This window comes from Scyliorhinus canicula, chromosome 23, assembly GCF_902713615.1.
Source record: "Scyliorhinus canicula chromosome 23, sScyCan1.1, whole genome shotgun sequence".
In the NCBI taxonomy this organism is placed as follows: Eukaryota; Metazoa; Chordata; class Chondrichthyes; order Carcharhiniformes; family Scyliorhinidae; genus Scyliorhinus; species Scyliorhinus canicula.
In genome coordinates, this window is record NC_052168.1 from 18,574,077 (window position 1) to 18,588,808 (window position 14,732).

A 14,732-nucleotide genomic window follows, 5' to 3' on the forward strand; every position below is an offset into this window, starting at 1 on the left:
TCTGACAGTGCAGCGCTCTCAGTACTGACCCTCTGACAGTACAGCACTCCCTCAGTACTGACCCTCTGACAGCACGGCACTCTCTCAGTACTGACCCTCTGACAGTGCGGCACACCCTCAGTTACTGACCCTCAGACAGTGCAGCAGTGCCTCAGTACTGACCCTCTGACAGCGCGGCACTCCCTCAGTACTGACCCTCTGACAGTGCAGCAGTGCCTCAGTACTGACCCTCTGACAGCGCGGCACTCCCTCAGTACTGACCCTCTGACAGTGCAGCACTCCCTCAGTACTGACCCTCTGACAGTACAGCACTCCCTCAGTACTGACCCTCTGACAGTGCAGCGCTCTCTCAGTACTGACCCTCTGACAGTGCAGCAGTGCCTCAGTACTGACCGTCTTGACAATACAGCTCTCCCTCAGTACTGAACCTCTGACAGTACAGCGCTCCCTAAGTACTGACCGCCTGATAGTACAGCGCTCCTTCAGTACTGACCCTCTGACAGTGCGGCACTCCCTCAGTACTGACCCTCGGACAGTGCGGCACTCCCTCAGTACTGACCCTCTGACAGTGCAGCACTTCCTCAGTACTGACCCTCGGACAGTGCGGCACTCCCTCAGTACTGACCCTCGGACAGTGCGGCACTCCCTCAGTACTGACCGCCTGATAGTACGGCACTTCCTCAGTACTGACCCTCTGACAGTGCAGCACTTCCTCAGTACTGACCCTCTGACAGTGCAGCACTCCCTCAGTACTGACCCTCCGACAATGCGGCACTCCCTCAGTACTGACCCTCTGACAGTGCAGCACTTCCTCAGTACTGACCCTCTGACAGTGCAGCACTCCCTCAGTACTGACCCTCTGACAGTGCAGCACTCCCTCAGTACTGACCCTCTGACAATGCGGCACTCCCTCAGTACTGACCCTCTGACAGTGCAGCACTCCCTCAGTACTGACCCTCTGACAGTGCAGCGCTCTCTCAGTACTGACCCTCTGACAGTGCAGCAGTGCCTCAGTACTGACCGTCTTGACAGTACAGCACTCCCTCAGTACTGAACCTCTGACAGTACAGCGCTCCCTAAGTACTGACCGCCTGATAGTACAGCGCTCCTTCAGTACTGACCCTCTGACAGTGCGGCACTCCCTCAGTACTGACCCTCGGACAGTGCGGCACTCCCTCAGTACTGACCCAGTTGTTTTCCTGGTGTTCTTGAGCACTGTTAGCTTCACACGCGCACGTACAGGACAGAACCAACGGATGGCCAGGTAACTGCTCTCCAACCGAACTCCAAACCCCACCAGAGGCTCAGATAGAAAGGACGCGCAGGACAAGACATATTAAAACAGGGATACACCTCGACAAAAGCATATGCTATAAAGTATATGTATTTATCTCAAGGATCTGATCGGAATTAATGGTCGCATACATGTCAGACATAAATAAAATAGATCATCACTCAAACTATACACAGCACATTTTGGATTTGATTTAGTGTAAAGGGGTTCACTTCCCTGTCCAGACAGGAAAATAAATTCTATTCATCGTCAAAAAGTTTCTCTCCGTTTTCCTCGTTCTCCTTCTCGTCCTCTTCCTCCGCGTCTGTGTAAATATCCTTCGGGCTGTAGTTCAACATCGTTTTTGTCAAGTCGACCTCGATGGGAAACACATCAGCGTCTTTTAAGACAGCATAACACTCATCGTAGTACTTGGACATGGCGGAGACAAAGCGTTGGAGCTGGAACACGATGTCTTGTACTGAGAATTGGAATGGAGCACAATCAGACTCACAACGGGTTAAGGAGTGAGGGGGATGGAGGGAACAGAAAGAGTAAGGGAGAGAGGGGGAAACGGAGAGGGGCAGAAGCAGAACTGATCTTTGTGGGACACCACTTACCACCTTCCAGCTTTAGCCCTACTTTGGCATTCTTTTGCTCCCGAAATCACCTTCCCATCTCTCTCCAGCCTGAAGAAGTCATGCAGACTCGAAACGTTAACTTGGTTTCTCTCTCCACAGATGCTGCCAGACCTGCTGAGTTTTTGCCGCATTTTCTGTTTTCATTTCACATTTCCGGCATCTGCAGTATTTTGCTTTTATGTAAGCCCCACTTCCCCAACTTGTTATCCAGTTGGACAGCTACCCCTCACCTCCACTTTCTGACCATGCTCTGTACCAAAGGCCTTTTGGAGAACCAAATATGCTCTGCTTAATCGGCCACCCTCGTCCACCTTTCCTGTTACCGCTCAAGGAATTCAACAAGGTTGGTCAGATGTGACCTTCCCTTTTGAAATCTGTACCATTTATTAAAACTGCAGTTTCTAGAATTTTAATTACACTTTTGCATCAAGAGTCCTACAACCAACATCCAGCAGACTTGTCCAAAATTCTCGATTCGTTCTACCTCCCTTTTTAAATACGTTAGCTGTTTGCCAAGCCTCCGGCACTCCTCCTTGTAGACTTGTAACAATGTAGCTGCTGTTACTTTACTAACTTTGTGCACCACGTATAGATGCAATTTATGAAGGGAGAGCTATGGTGCCACGGTGGCAGTGGTCAGCACTGCTGCCTCACAGCATCAGGGTCCCTGGTTAGATTACCCCCTTGGGTGACTGTGTGGAGTTTGCACGTTTTCCCCTGTCTGCGTGGATTTCCTCTGGGTGCTCCAGTTTCCTCCCACTGTCCAAATATGTGGATTGGCTGTGCTAAATTGGCTCTCAATGTCTGGGTTTGTGCAGATTATGTTACAGGGGATAGGCCAGGGGGAGTGGACCTGGGTAGGGTGCTCTTTCAGGGGTCGATGCAGACTCGATGGGCCGAATAGCCTCCTTCTGCTCTGTAGGGATTCTAAGATACTGCAGGATTGGCACACTGGACATTAGATAGGGATAGAGACAAGAGTGAGATTGGAGGGAAATTAAGTTGTTCCTTTTGCACTGAAAACCACAGATTTGTGTTACATCAATCCTGATTTTAATTGCTCTAGTTTTCCAAGGAGAGGGAGGTCGTGTGGCTCAATGTGTAGCTTCCCTGACTCAGATTCAGAAAACTCGCAGGTCCCAATCCCACGGAAGGTGTGTTCATAACGCAGCAAAACAGGCTCGAGTATCAATCTGCAAATCCTTCCAACACACACCAGTGGCCGGCAGTAAGAGTGGGAGAGATTCCTGGTCACACATGTGACGGAAAGGAATTGGAGCCTCTGCCATCACTATCCATAGCTCCAGATGACAACATGCATAGAACATAGAACAGTACAGCACAGAACAGGCCCTTCAGCCCTCGATGTTGTGCCGAGCCATGATCACCCTACTCAAACCCACGTATCCACCCTATACCCGTAACCCAACAACCCCCCCCTTAACCTTACTTTTATTAGGACACTACGGGCAATTTAGCATGGCCAATCCACCTAACCCGCACATCTTTGGACTGTGGGAGGAAACCGGAGCACCCGGAGGAAACCCACGCACACAGGGGGAGGACGTGCAGACTCCACACAGACAGTGACCCAGCCGGGAATCGAACCTGGGACCCTGGAGCTGTGAAGCATTTATACTAACCACCATGCTACCCTGCTGCCCCTGCCCATGCATGGAGAAATGGATGTTGCCACAGCAACGCGGACCCCTTGGGGCGTACAGTTGGCTCAGTTGGGTGGACAGCTAGTGTGGATCAGATTGATGTCAACGGCTTAGGATTCAAACCCGTTCCAGCTGGGGTGGATTCAGGACTTGCCTCCTTGCCCCACCCTGGTGGAAATTGTGGCACTATGGATCGTTCCTGCAGGGAACTGAAGCAGTTTTCAAAGGGGCTACTATCCTACACACTACATTTTGTGGGGATTAGTCTAGTTGATAACTAACCCGAGTCCTGATTGAAGGTTCCCCCGCCTCCCCATTTGTTTATGGACACTGTCTGGTCCAGTTCCCTATTTACCTCCCTGAGATGGCCTTGTTCCACTAACTACCCTCACTTTGACTGCTCCTGTGATTCAATTTTAAATAAAAACTAATTATGTTAAGGTCACTGTTTCCTGGTGGCTCCCCATGTTCTTTCATTACCCAGTCACTGCATTTCCTGGATCTGGGACCAGACCCGCTAATAATGGACAGATAGCGTCACAGGATTATAGAAGAGTCACAGCAAAGAAAAAGGCAATTCGGCCCCTCATATCCATGCTGGCACTCGACAAGACCAACTCAGCTAGTTCTACTCTTCCGCCCGATCCTTGCAAATATTTCTCTTCAGCTCCCTTTAGCAAAGTGAGCTGCAGGAAGTTGTCCTGAACACTGTGGAACTCTCTCCCGTTGCTCCCCATTACTTTCCTGTAACTCTCTCTATCTTCGAGTGAGTCACTCATGCTGTTGCTGCAGTTTGCCCAATTCGATTAACGAAAGGTTGGCATTGATATGGCGCTGGTCAATACCTCAGGACCAACCTTCAACCAAATAAATTGCTTTCGAAGTGTAGTCACTGCTGTAATGGAGGAAATGCAGCAGCCAATTTGTGCACAGCAAGATCCCACACATGACAATGACATATCGGTTCCATTTTCCATTAGTGAAACTGATTAAGCAATAAATATTGGACAGGAGACCCAGGAGAAGATCCCCCACTCCGCTTCAATTAGTGCCATAGGGTAGGGGAGGATCTTTTACGATCAGCTGACAAGAGTAGACCTCGTCTGAAAGACAGCGCAGCACTACCGATTGTGGGATAGCTTTTCCTGTAAGCTATAAATAATTTTTGTGCCGGGGAGTGGGTTGGGGCTCCCTTCACGGGGATGCCACCTGCTGGTCTCCCCTTCCCTCTCCCTACTGTTGTTCAAATGTCAGGGGCCTCACGGTAGCATGGTGGTTAGCATCAATGCTTAACAGCTCCAGGGTCCCAGGTTCGATTCCCGGCTGGGTCACTGTCTGTGTGGAGTCTGCACGTCCTCCCCGTGTGCGCGTGGGTTTCCTCCGGGTGCTCCGGTTTCCTCCCACAGTCCAAAGATGTGCGGGTTAGGTGGATTGGCCATGCTAAAATTGCCCGTAGTGTAAGGTTAATGGGGGGATTGTTGGGTTACGGGTATACGGGTTATGTGGGTTTAAGTGGGGTGATCATTGTTCGGCACAACATTGAGGGCCGAAGGGCCTGTTCTGTGCTGTACTGTTCTATGTTCTATGTACTGCCAACTTACATTTTTATGCTAACCCTCTGGACTTAGTGATCCCACAATTGTCATGCCCAGAGAAGGCAGGTCCTACTCATTACTTTATAAACCGTTTGCAGTCCATGTTTAATGTTCTGGAACTGTCTTATTTGTAAAAAAAAAGAAATGGACACTCTCAAGATTGTTAAGATGGCTGCCACGGGTCAGATGACTTTGGCAATTTCTGCACAAAGGATGATTCCTGTCTGAAAATCCCTTTGGGAAGTTCTCAAATGCAAATTGATTTCTCAGGTGAAAAGGGACCATCCTTATCAGCTCAATGAAAGAGAACTAACGAACGATAGCTGTCAGATGTGCCAGAGCCGTCAGGATGGATTATCAAATAAACTGCAAAAACCCATCTGGTTCACTACTTTCCTTTTGGGAGGGAAATCTGCTGTCCTTATCTGGTCTGGCCTACATGTGACGCACAGCAATGAGATTAACTCTAAACTGCCCCTTGAAATGGGGCAGTTCAAGGGCAGCTAGGAATGACAACAAATGCCGGCTTTGTCAGCGATGTCCACATTCCATGGAAGAATAAAGAAAAAGGAATCTACCCTTTCAGAGTGAAACACTGCCTTCACCCTTTGCAACAACAGGTTTTCCCTAAGACAAGCCAAACACATGAATTATGAACTATTCTTTTGTTTATAACTTGTAAAAGCCCACTTTTCTCTGGAACTGTATCTTTCTTGTGTGTGCACACGTAAGTGATGTAGCATTTATATTTTCATGGTGAATTGCCCGAATGGATAATCCTATGTATTTAAACTCAGGAAAGCTTGCTGCTGTTGTTAAAATTGACTACGCACTCCAGGGATTAAGTAACAAGCCTTCCTCTCGAAAAGCACACTGATTACGGACAGGAAGAGAAGGGGTGCAAGATTTCAGTTCTCCCCCCAAACCCAGTCCGTAACACTCTGACTCAGCAGTAAGGAAGTAACCGACTGTTACCACAGTCTTGCATTACACCTGCAGTAAAAGGCCACAGAGAATCGTATCTGACCCAACAATTACACACCCCTGACCTGGCACTGCTGCAACTGATCCCATGCCATACCCCACCCGCCACAGCCAGGTTTCTGACCCGTTATCAAACACCTGACCCAGGAGAGCCTACCTGTCCTCAGTGTCTGAATTTGCCAAAAAAAAGCAAGTTACAACTAACCATGTTTTTGGTCCAAAAGTTCAATTTTTTCCAGAACATCCTTCCTCATCTTGGCGAAACGCGCTCTGGCCTCCTGTCGACAGCGGAGGATCAAACGATATTCATAGTTTCCGGTGCCAACTCGATACAGAGGCTCCTGTAGAGCCTGGCGATGGGAAACAAGCAGAGACAGACAGTGAGAGAGAGAAACAGACAGGTTAAACACTCAAACCCAGAATATAATGGATAACAACTATTCAGGCGAAACCACAGCAGCCTCTGATTAAAAATAGACGGGGCAGAGGGGGGGGCGTGGAAACCAGTGGTCACCACGAGCGGGTGTCGGATACCTCACCGATCACTTACTATGCAGCTATATTCTTCATCATCCATTTCTTTCACTTTCAAGCAATAAGACTGCAAAAAGAAGAAGAGAAACAGTCAGGGTAAAGCAGCAGCTTATCCCGAGTATCTGCCCCCTACTTTATTCCAAATCGCCACGGTGATCGAAATACTCAACTTCAGAATGTCCCAAAGCACTTTACAGCCAAGTATTATAGGTCTTTATAAAATGCAGACCATGTGTAATGTAGTATAGCAGCAGGCAATTTTACACAGCAAATTCTGACATAGAGCAGTCTTATAATGGCCTGTTTATAATCTGACTGAGTAATAATAGCAAAGCACCGCAGAGGCTGGAAATCTGAAATAAAAACAAGAAATACTGGAAAAACGCAGCTGGTCTGGCTACATTTGTGAAGAGAGAACAGTTAAAAGTTTCGGAACTAAATGACCCCCTCAGATATCTGTTTGTGTGATGTTGGTTGAGGGATAACATTTTGCTCCAAGACACCAGGGAAACATCCTTGCTCTTCGTTGAAGACCTAGTGTGGGATCTTTTAAATTCACCTGGAAAGGCAGACAGGACCACAATGAACATTTCATTTGCATGTTGGTACTTCCAACAGTGTGTCGCTCCCCTCAGTATTGACCCTCTGACAGTGCGGCACTCCCTCAGTACTGACCCTCTGACAGTGCAGCACTCCCTCAGTACTGACCCTCTGACAGTGCGGCACTCCCTCAGTACTGACCCTCTGACAGTGCAGCGCTCCCTCAGTGCTGACCCTCTGACAGTGCGGTGCTCCCTCAGTACTGACCCTCTGACAGTGCAGCACTCCCTCAGTACTGACCCTCTGAAGATGTAACACCCCGGCAGTACTGACCCTCTGACAGTGCGGCGCTCCCTCAGTACTGACCCTCTGACAGTGCAGCATTCCCTCAGTACTGACCCTCTGACAGTGCAGCACTCCCTCAGTACTGACCCTCTGACAGTGCAGCACTCCCTCAGTACTGACCCTCTGACAGTGCGGTGCTCCCTCAGTACTGGCCCTCTGACAGTGCAGCTCTCACTCAGTACTGACCCTCTGACAGTGCAGCACTCCCTCAGTACTGACCCTCTGACAGTGCGGCACTCCCTCAGTACTGACCCTCTGACAGTGCAGCACTCCCTCAGTACTGACCCTCTGACAGTGCAGCATTCCCTCAGTACTGACCCTCTGACTGTGCAGCATTCCCTCAGTACTGACCCGCTGACAGTGCAGCACTCCCTCAGTACTGACCCTCTGACTGTGCAGCATTCCCTCAGTACTGACCCGCTGACAGTGCAGCACTCCCTCAGTACTGACCCTTTGACAGTGCAGCAGTCCCTCATTAATGACCCTCTGACAGTGTAGCACTCCCTCAGTACTGACCTTCTGACAGTGCAGCACTCCCTCAGTAATGATCCTCTGACTGGACAGTACTCCCTCAGTACTGACCCTCTGACAGTGCAGCACTCCCTCAGTACTGAACCTCTGACTGGACAGTACTCCCTCAGTAATGATCCTCTGACTGGACAGTACTCCCTCAGTACTGACCCTCTGACAGTGCAGGACTCCCTCAGTACTGACCCTCTGACAGTGCGGCACTCCCTCAGTGCTGACCCTCTGACAGTGCGGCACTCCCTCAGTACTGACCCTCTGACAGTGTAGCACTCCCTCAGTACTGACCCTTGCACAGTGTAGCACTCCCTCAGTAATGATCTTCTGACTGGACAGTACTCCGAGAGTTGTCTTCGGCTTGTTGAAGCTCACAGTTCGGTTAAGCCTGAGGGACTGGCTAACAAGTCATACCAGGGTGGACAATGATGGAAATGATTTGGGGCATCGAAAGCTGTGACTGTGCGAAGAAGTGAAAGAGATGTAGGAAAACAGGAAAGCTCCCAACGGCCATACTGATACCGAGGTACTGACAGAGTAGCCTTACGAGGTAGAGCTGAATACTGAGCATCCACCAAGGAGATGGAACTGCCCTAGAATGGAATGGAATGGGTAACAGGACGTGAGGAGAAAGTGCAGCTCCAATACCAAAAACAGAACCCAATGTCCCTTCTGGCACTATTCAGGATTTAAACTCAAGAGCAGTGGGTTTCTGAAGAATCTGAGGATTGGAGATACATAAAGATCAGGGGTGGGATTCTCCGAAATTGAGGCAGAGCGCTCGCACCGTTGTGAACGCCGTTGCGTTTCACGACGGCGCGAAACGGGCGTGAACACTACCGATTCTGGCCCCCTCAGGGCGCTGGAGCGGTTCATTCAGCTCCAGCTTCCCTTCCCGGCGCCAACTGGGCGCCACGTCAACCCGCACATGCACGGGGGACGTCCTCAACGCACCGGCCCTGACGCAACATGGCACGGGGGTCAGGGGTCGGCCACGTAACAAAATTGGGCCGAGGCTGGAGGGGTCGGCCTGCCGATCGGTGGGCTCCGATCGCGGGCCTGAACCTATCAGAGGCCCCCCCCCCCACCCTCGGTGATGGAGCCCCCCTCCCTCCCCGCCCCACAGGCCGCCCCTCCCAACCCTGCGCGCAGAGTGCCCGCTGACCGCGAGCAGGTGTGGATGGCGCCGGCGGGACTTTGCCGTTTCCGCGCGGCCGCTCGGCCCATCAAGGCCGGAGAATCGGCGGCCCAGCCGCGAATAGCGGCCTGTGACCGGCGCCGTGCCAAACGTGCCGGCGCAAATGGTGCCGATTCTCTGCTCCTCGGAGAATCGCCTGCCGGTGTCGGAGCGTGGTTGCGGCGATTCTCCGGTCCGGCGCGGGGCTCGGAGAATCCCGCCCCAGGTAAATGGGAATTTGGGATTTATCTGCTAGTTGTTGGTTAGGCTGCAGTCGGTGTACAATCAGAAGAGTCCCTACAATGCAGGAGACCATTCGGCCCATCGAGTCAGCACCAACCTTGTGCCAATGTGCTGCCCTCAATCTATCTACCTCCATTTGCAATGAGCCCGTCTATATCGCCTTCTGAGGCAGAGAGTTCCATACAGCAGAGGCCAGTGCTGGGATATCAGGCACAGGTACGAGGAAGCGTTGGTCACAGCTTTAAAGGGACAGTTTCAACTCAGTGTTCAGGTTGCATGCGAGTCTTCAGCTGAAGTGGAGACTGCGTCAGTGCCTGGATCAATTAGGCAGGATCGGGATCAGCCCAGGTCAGGATAACGGTGACTGCCGACAGAGGAAATGAGAGTACCTACCAAATATTCAAACTTGACATCGAGGTATTTTTTGATGGTGAGCTTGGTGTCAGGAATGGCTTTGTGAAGGTAGGTATTCAGGTCACTCAGCATCTGCAAATCCAGAAAACAGTGATTAATCCGTGGGAAAGAACACAGCTCACATCCTGGGCGCAGGCATGGGGGAGATAAGTGAATAACAGGAGAAATCAGTAACAAATGTACATCATCACAGGCCACAAAATAATCAGAAGCATTTCACTTGGTCATCCTAATGAGTGACAGTGCAGGACAGGCCATAGGGAGCAGGGAGAGAGGGTACATCAAATAAAATCTGTAGTAACTCAGAAAGGCGGCCACCAGTGTGGGTACGGCACTGTGCCAGGGGGATCATCAGTGTTGGTACAGCATTGTGACGGGGAGGGGGTCATCAGTGTGGGTACGGCACTGTGCCAGGGGGATCATCAGTGTTTGTACAGCACTGCCAGGGGGGTCATCAGTGTGGGTATGGCACTGTGCCGGGGGTCACCACTGTGGGTACAGCACTGTGCCAGGGGGGTCACCACTGTGGGTACGGCCCTGTGCCACGGCAGTAGAGTGTGGGCCCTCCTGTGATATTACTCCATTACAGCACTGCTGTGTTGGTGACTAAATTTCTACTCTTTCCAGGTTCCCTCTATGTGTGGAGTTGGCACTAATTCCCAGGATGCACCTTTTCCATTCACATCAACACCAACTCAACCTTTGTTTTGGCCTCACCCTGGCCACACACTCCCTGCCCGCCCGCCCACTCCCTGCCCAACCACTCCCTGCCCACACGCCCACTCCCTGCCCACCGAATCCCTGCCCACCCACTGCCTGCCCACCCGCTCCCTGCCCGCCCACTCCTGCCGCCCACTCCCTGCCGCCCCACTCCCTGCTCGCCCACTCCCTGCCCGCCCACCCACTCCCCGCCCACCCACTCCCCGCCCACCCACTCCCCGCCCACCCACTCCCCGCCCACCCACTCCCTGCCCACCCACTCCCTGCCCGCCCGCTCCCTGCCCGCTCACTCCCTGCCCGCTCACTCGCCCACTCCCTGCTTGCCTGCCCACCCACTCCCCGCCCGCCCACTCCCAGCCGGCGCACCACCTCCCTGGCCCACCCACTCTCACTCCCTGTCCTAATCCTACTGCCCATTCCCCGCTCAAACACCTTCTGAAACTTCACAGATTAGTCAAACATGAGTTGCTGGGATCAAGGTCATGCCCTTCATTAGCCCACACATTCTCAGAATTTGCTCATATCGCTGCTCAAAATAAACTTGATCTTTCTCTCCCTCATTGAATTGGAAAGCAGAAATCTGCCTTAAAAAGCCATTGATGGGCAGCACGGTGGTGCAGTGGGTTAGCACTGCTGCCTCACGGCGCCGAGGTTCGATCCCGGCTCTGGGTCACTGTCCGTGTGGAGTTTGCACATTCTCCCCGTGTTTGGGTGGGTCTCGCCGCCACAACCCAAAGATGTGCGGGTTAGGTGGATTGGCCATGCTAAATTGCCCGTAGTGTCCTAATAAAAGTAAGGTTAAGGGGGGGGTTGTTGGGTTACGGGTATAGGGTGGATACGTGGGTTGAGTAGGGTGATCATGGCTCGGCACAACATTGAGGGCCGAAGGGCCTGTTCTGTACTGTTCTATGTTCTATGTTCTATGTTCTATGTGCAGGTAGGTGGATTGGCCACGCTAAATTGCTCCTTAATTGGAAAAAAATGAATTGGGTACTCTAAATTAATTTTTTTTCAAAATATTTTTAAAAAGCCATCGATCAGCTCTCTGGCGACACAGTTTGAGAGGAGAGCCCAATTCCTGGATGCCGGACGAAGGGTGGGTGGCGCGTAAGAGGAGGGCGGCACGCGAGAGGAGGGCGGCAACTCAACTGGTTTCACTGTCTTCAGAAGTCGAATGCCAAATTTCTCGATACTGCGATGAGCTTCTGCGAATTTGACGAAAGCTTCGCTGGCCGCAGGCTGTGGTTCCCTCACCCCGATGACAGAAAACACGTCTCCAAAACCTGTAACAAAGCAACGTTCACACCCTCAGCTCTGCAGACAGGGGCAGCCGAAAACTCCCTCCACAGGGCACACAGCACTAGTAATAAACAGCTACAACATGAAATGAAAATCGCTTATTGTCACGAGTAGGCTTCAAATGAAGTTACTGTGAAAAGCCCCTAGTCGCCACATTCCGGCGCCTGTTCGGGGAGGCTGGTACGGGAATCGAAACGTGCTGCTGGCTTGCCTTGGTCTGCTTTAAAAGCCAGCGATTAACCCAGTGAGCTAAACAGCCCCTGCAAGTGCTCAGAGAATCCTTGCGATGATATAAAACAGGAGGAGGCTCTTCAGCCCATCATGCTTGTGCCAGGCCCTTGAAAGACAATCAAATTAGTCTCTCACCAAAGCCACACAGTTAATACTGGATCCAAGTCCATTAAATGTTCAGGCCGTGAATTCCAAATGGCAACAAGTCACAAAATTCTCCTCAAATCCCCTCAGATTCTTTTGCCAATAATTTTAAATCCATGCCCTCCGGTTATCGACACTCTGCCACCGGAAACAATCTCTTATTTATTCTTCCGAGGCTCTTCATGATTTTTACCATCTCTACCGGATCTCTCTTCTGGGTTTGTAAGTACCCCAGCTTCTCCAGGTCAACCCTCCTCAAGCTGGACATTTCTCAGGTTTTAAGTCTCCAGTTGAGGGAGTACTGATTGGACTGTGATACAGGGGATCTCAGTCAATAGGATGAAGGCAACTACTAACCTACTCACCCCCCCCCCCAACATCCCAGTAAAGGATACACCCCCCCCCAACATCCCAGCAAAGGATACCCCCCCCGCCCCCCAACATTCCAGTAAAGGATACACCCCCCCCAACATCCCAGTAAAGGATACAACCCCCCCCCCCCCCCGCCATCCCAGTAAAGGATACACTCATATTTTCCCACTGTCACTATCGCACTCCATTGCACGCACGTAGATTCTGGGGAATTAGCGCTGTTTGCTGCCAATTACTGCACTAATCTAGTCAAAGTCACTGCCTCGCAATCTCCTCATATGACGAACGAAAAGACTTACCTCGGTGTGTCTGTGACAGCTCAAAGAATGCTCTCAGCAGCCTCTTTGTGTGATCCATTAACCCTGCAAAACAGCGAGTGGGAAGTAGGAGACATTTTTGTGCTGGCATTTAAAAATACATTTTCCTCCCTTCACCGTTTCCAGCCCCCTCTCTCTCCCCTGCTTTTAACACTCAGTACATAGTACATAGAACATAGAACAGTACAGCACAGTACAGGCCCTTCGGCCCACGATGTTGTGCCGACCATTTATCCTAATCTAAGATCAACCTAACCTTCACCCCTTCAATTTACTGCTGTCCATGTGCCTGTCCAAGAGTCGCTTAAATGTCCCTCATGACTCGACTCCACCACCTCTGCTGACAGTGCATTCCACACACCCACCACTCTCTGTGTAAAGAGCCTACTCCTGACATCTCCCCGATACCTTCCTCCAATCACCTTAAAATGATGTCCCCTCGTGACAGCCATTTCCACCCTGGGGAAAAGTCTCTGGCTATCCACTCTATCCATGCCTCTCTAAACCAGGGACTGGTTTAGCTCACTGAGCTAAATCGCTGGCTTTTAAAGCAGACCAAGCAGGCCAGCAGCACGGTTCGATTCCCGTACCAGCCTCCCCGGACAGGCGCCGGAATGTGGCGACTAGGGGCTTTTCACAGTAACTTCATTGAAGCCAACTCGTGACAATAAGCGATTTTCATTTCATTTCATCACCTTGTACACCTCTATCAGTCACCTCTCTGCCTTCTTCGCTCCAGTGAGGAAAGCCCTAGCTCCCTCAACCTTTCTTCATAAACACGCCCTCCAGTCCAGGCAGCATCCTGGTAAATGTCCTCTGCACCCTCTCTAAAGCATCCATATCCTTCCTATCATGAGGCGACCAGAACTGGACACAATATTGCAAATGTGGTCTAACCAGAGTTTTATAAAGCTGCAGCAAAACCTTGCGGCTCTTAATCTCAATCCCCCTGTTAATGAAAGCCAACACACCATCTGTCTTCTTAACCACCCTATCAACCTGGGTGGCAACTTTGAGGGATCTATGTACGTGGACCCCAAGATCCCTCTGTTCCTCCACACTTCCAAGAATCCTGGGCGGAATTCTCCGACCGCCTGCAGGGTCGGGGAATCGCCCGGGGCCGGCGTAAATCAATCTCCCGCCGTGGCCAGAATTCTCCGCCACCCGGGAATCGGCAAGGGCGGGAATCGCGCACGCCGGTCGGCGAGCCCCCCACGGCGATTCTCCGGCCCGCGATGGGCTGAAATCCCGCCGCTGTCAGGCCTCTCCCGCCGACATGGTTTAAAGCACCTCAGTACCGGCGGGAGCAGGCCCCGGGGTCCTGGGGGGGGGGGGGGGGGGGGGGCGTGGGGGGATCGGATCCCGGCGGGTGCCCCCACGGTGGCCTGGCCCGCGATCGGGGCCCACCGATCGACGTGCGGGCCTGTGCCGTGGGGGCACTCTTTTTCTTCCGCCGCCGCCACGGCCACCATCATGGCGAGGCGGAAGAGACCCCCTCCACCGCGCATGCGCCGGTGGTGACGTCAGCAGCCGCTGACGCTCCGACGCATGCGCCGGCTCATGTCGACCAGCGAAGGCCTTTCGGCCAGCCCCGACGCCGATCGGCATGGCGCCAAAGGCCGTTGGCGTCAGTCGGCGGAGCGGGAGCCACTCCGGCGCAGGCCTAGCCCCTAAAGGTGCAGAGAATTCCGTACCTTTGGGGAGGCCCAACGCCAGA

General features: G+C 52.0%; 1 protein-coding gene across 1 annotated transcript in view; it reads right to left on the bottom strand.

The window, feature by feature from the left end:
• Positions 1-1,366: 1,366 nt before the first annotated feature.
• pick1 (protein interacting with prkca 1) overlaps positions 1,367-14,732 on the bottom strand; it is a 37,263-nt gene continuing 23,897 nt past the window's right edge. The window contains exons 8-13 of the mRNA XM_038783622.1: positions 12,998-13,060; positions 11,802-11,935; positions 9,912-10,004; positions 6,708-6,758; positions 6,363-6,507; positions 1,367-1,754 (exon numbers count right to left, since the gene is read on the bottom strand). Of these exons, the coding sequence (XP_038639550.1) occupies positions 1,534-1,754; positions 6,363-6,507; positions 6,708-6,758; positions 9,912-10,004; positions 11,802-11,935; positions 12,998-13,060 (707 nt within the window). The 3' untranslated portion in view covers positions 1,367-1,533. The remainder of the gene's footprint in view (positions 1,755-6,362; positions 6,508-6,707; positions 6,759-9,911; positions 10,005-11,801; positions 11,936-12,997; positions 13,061-14,732) is intronic.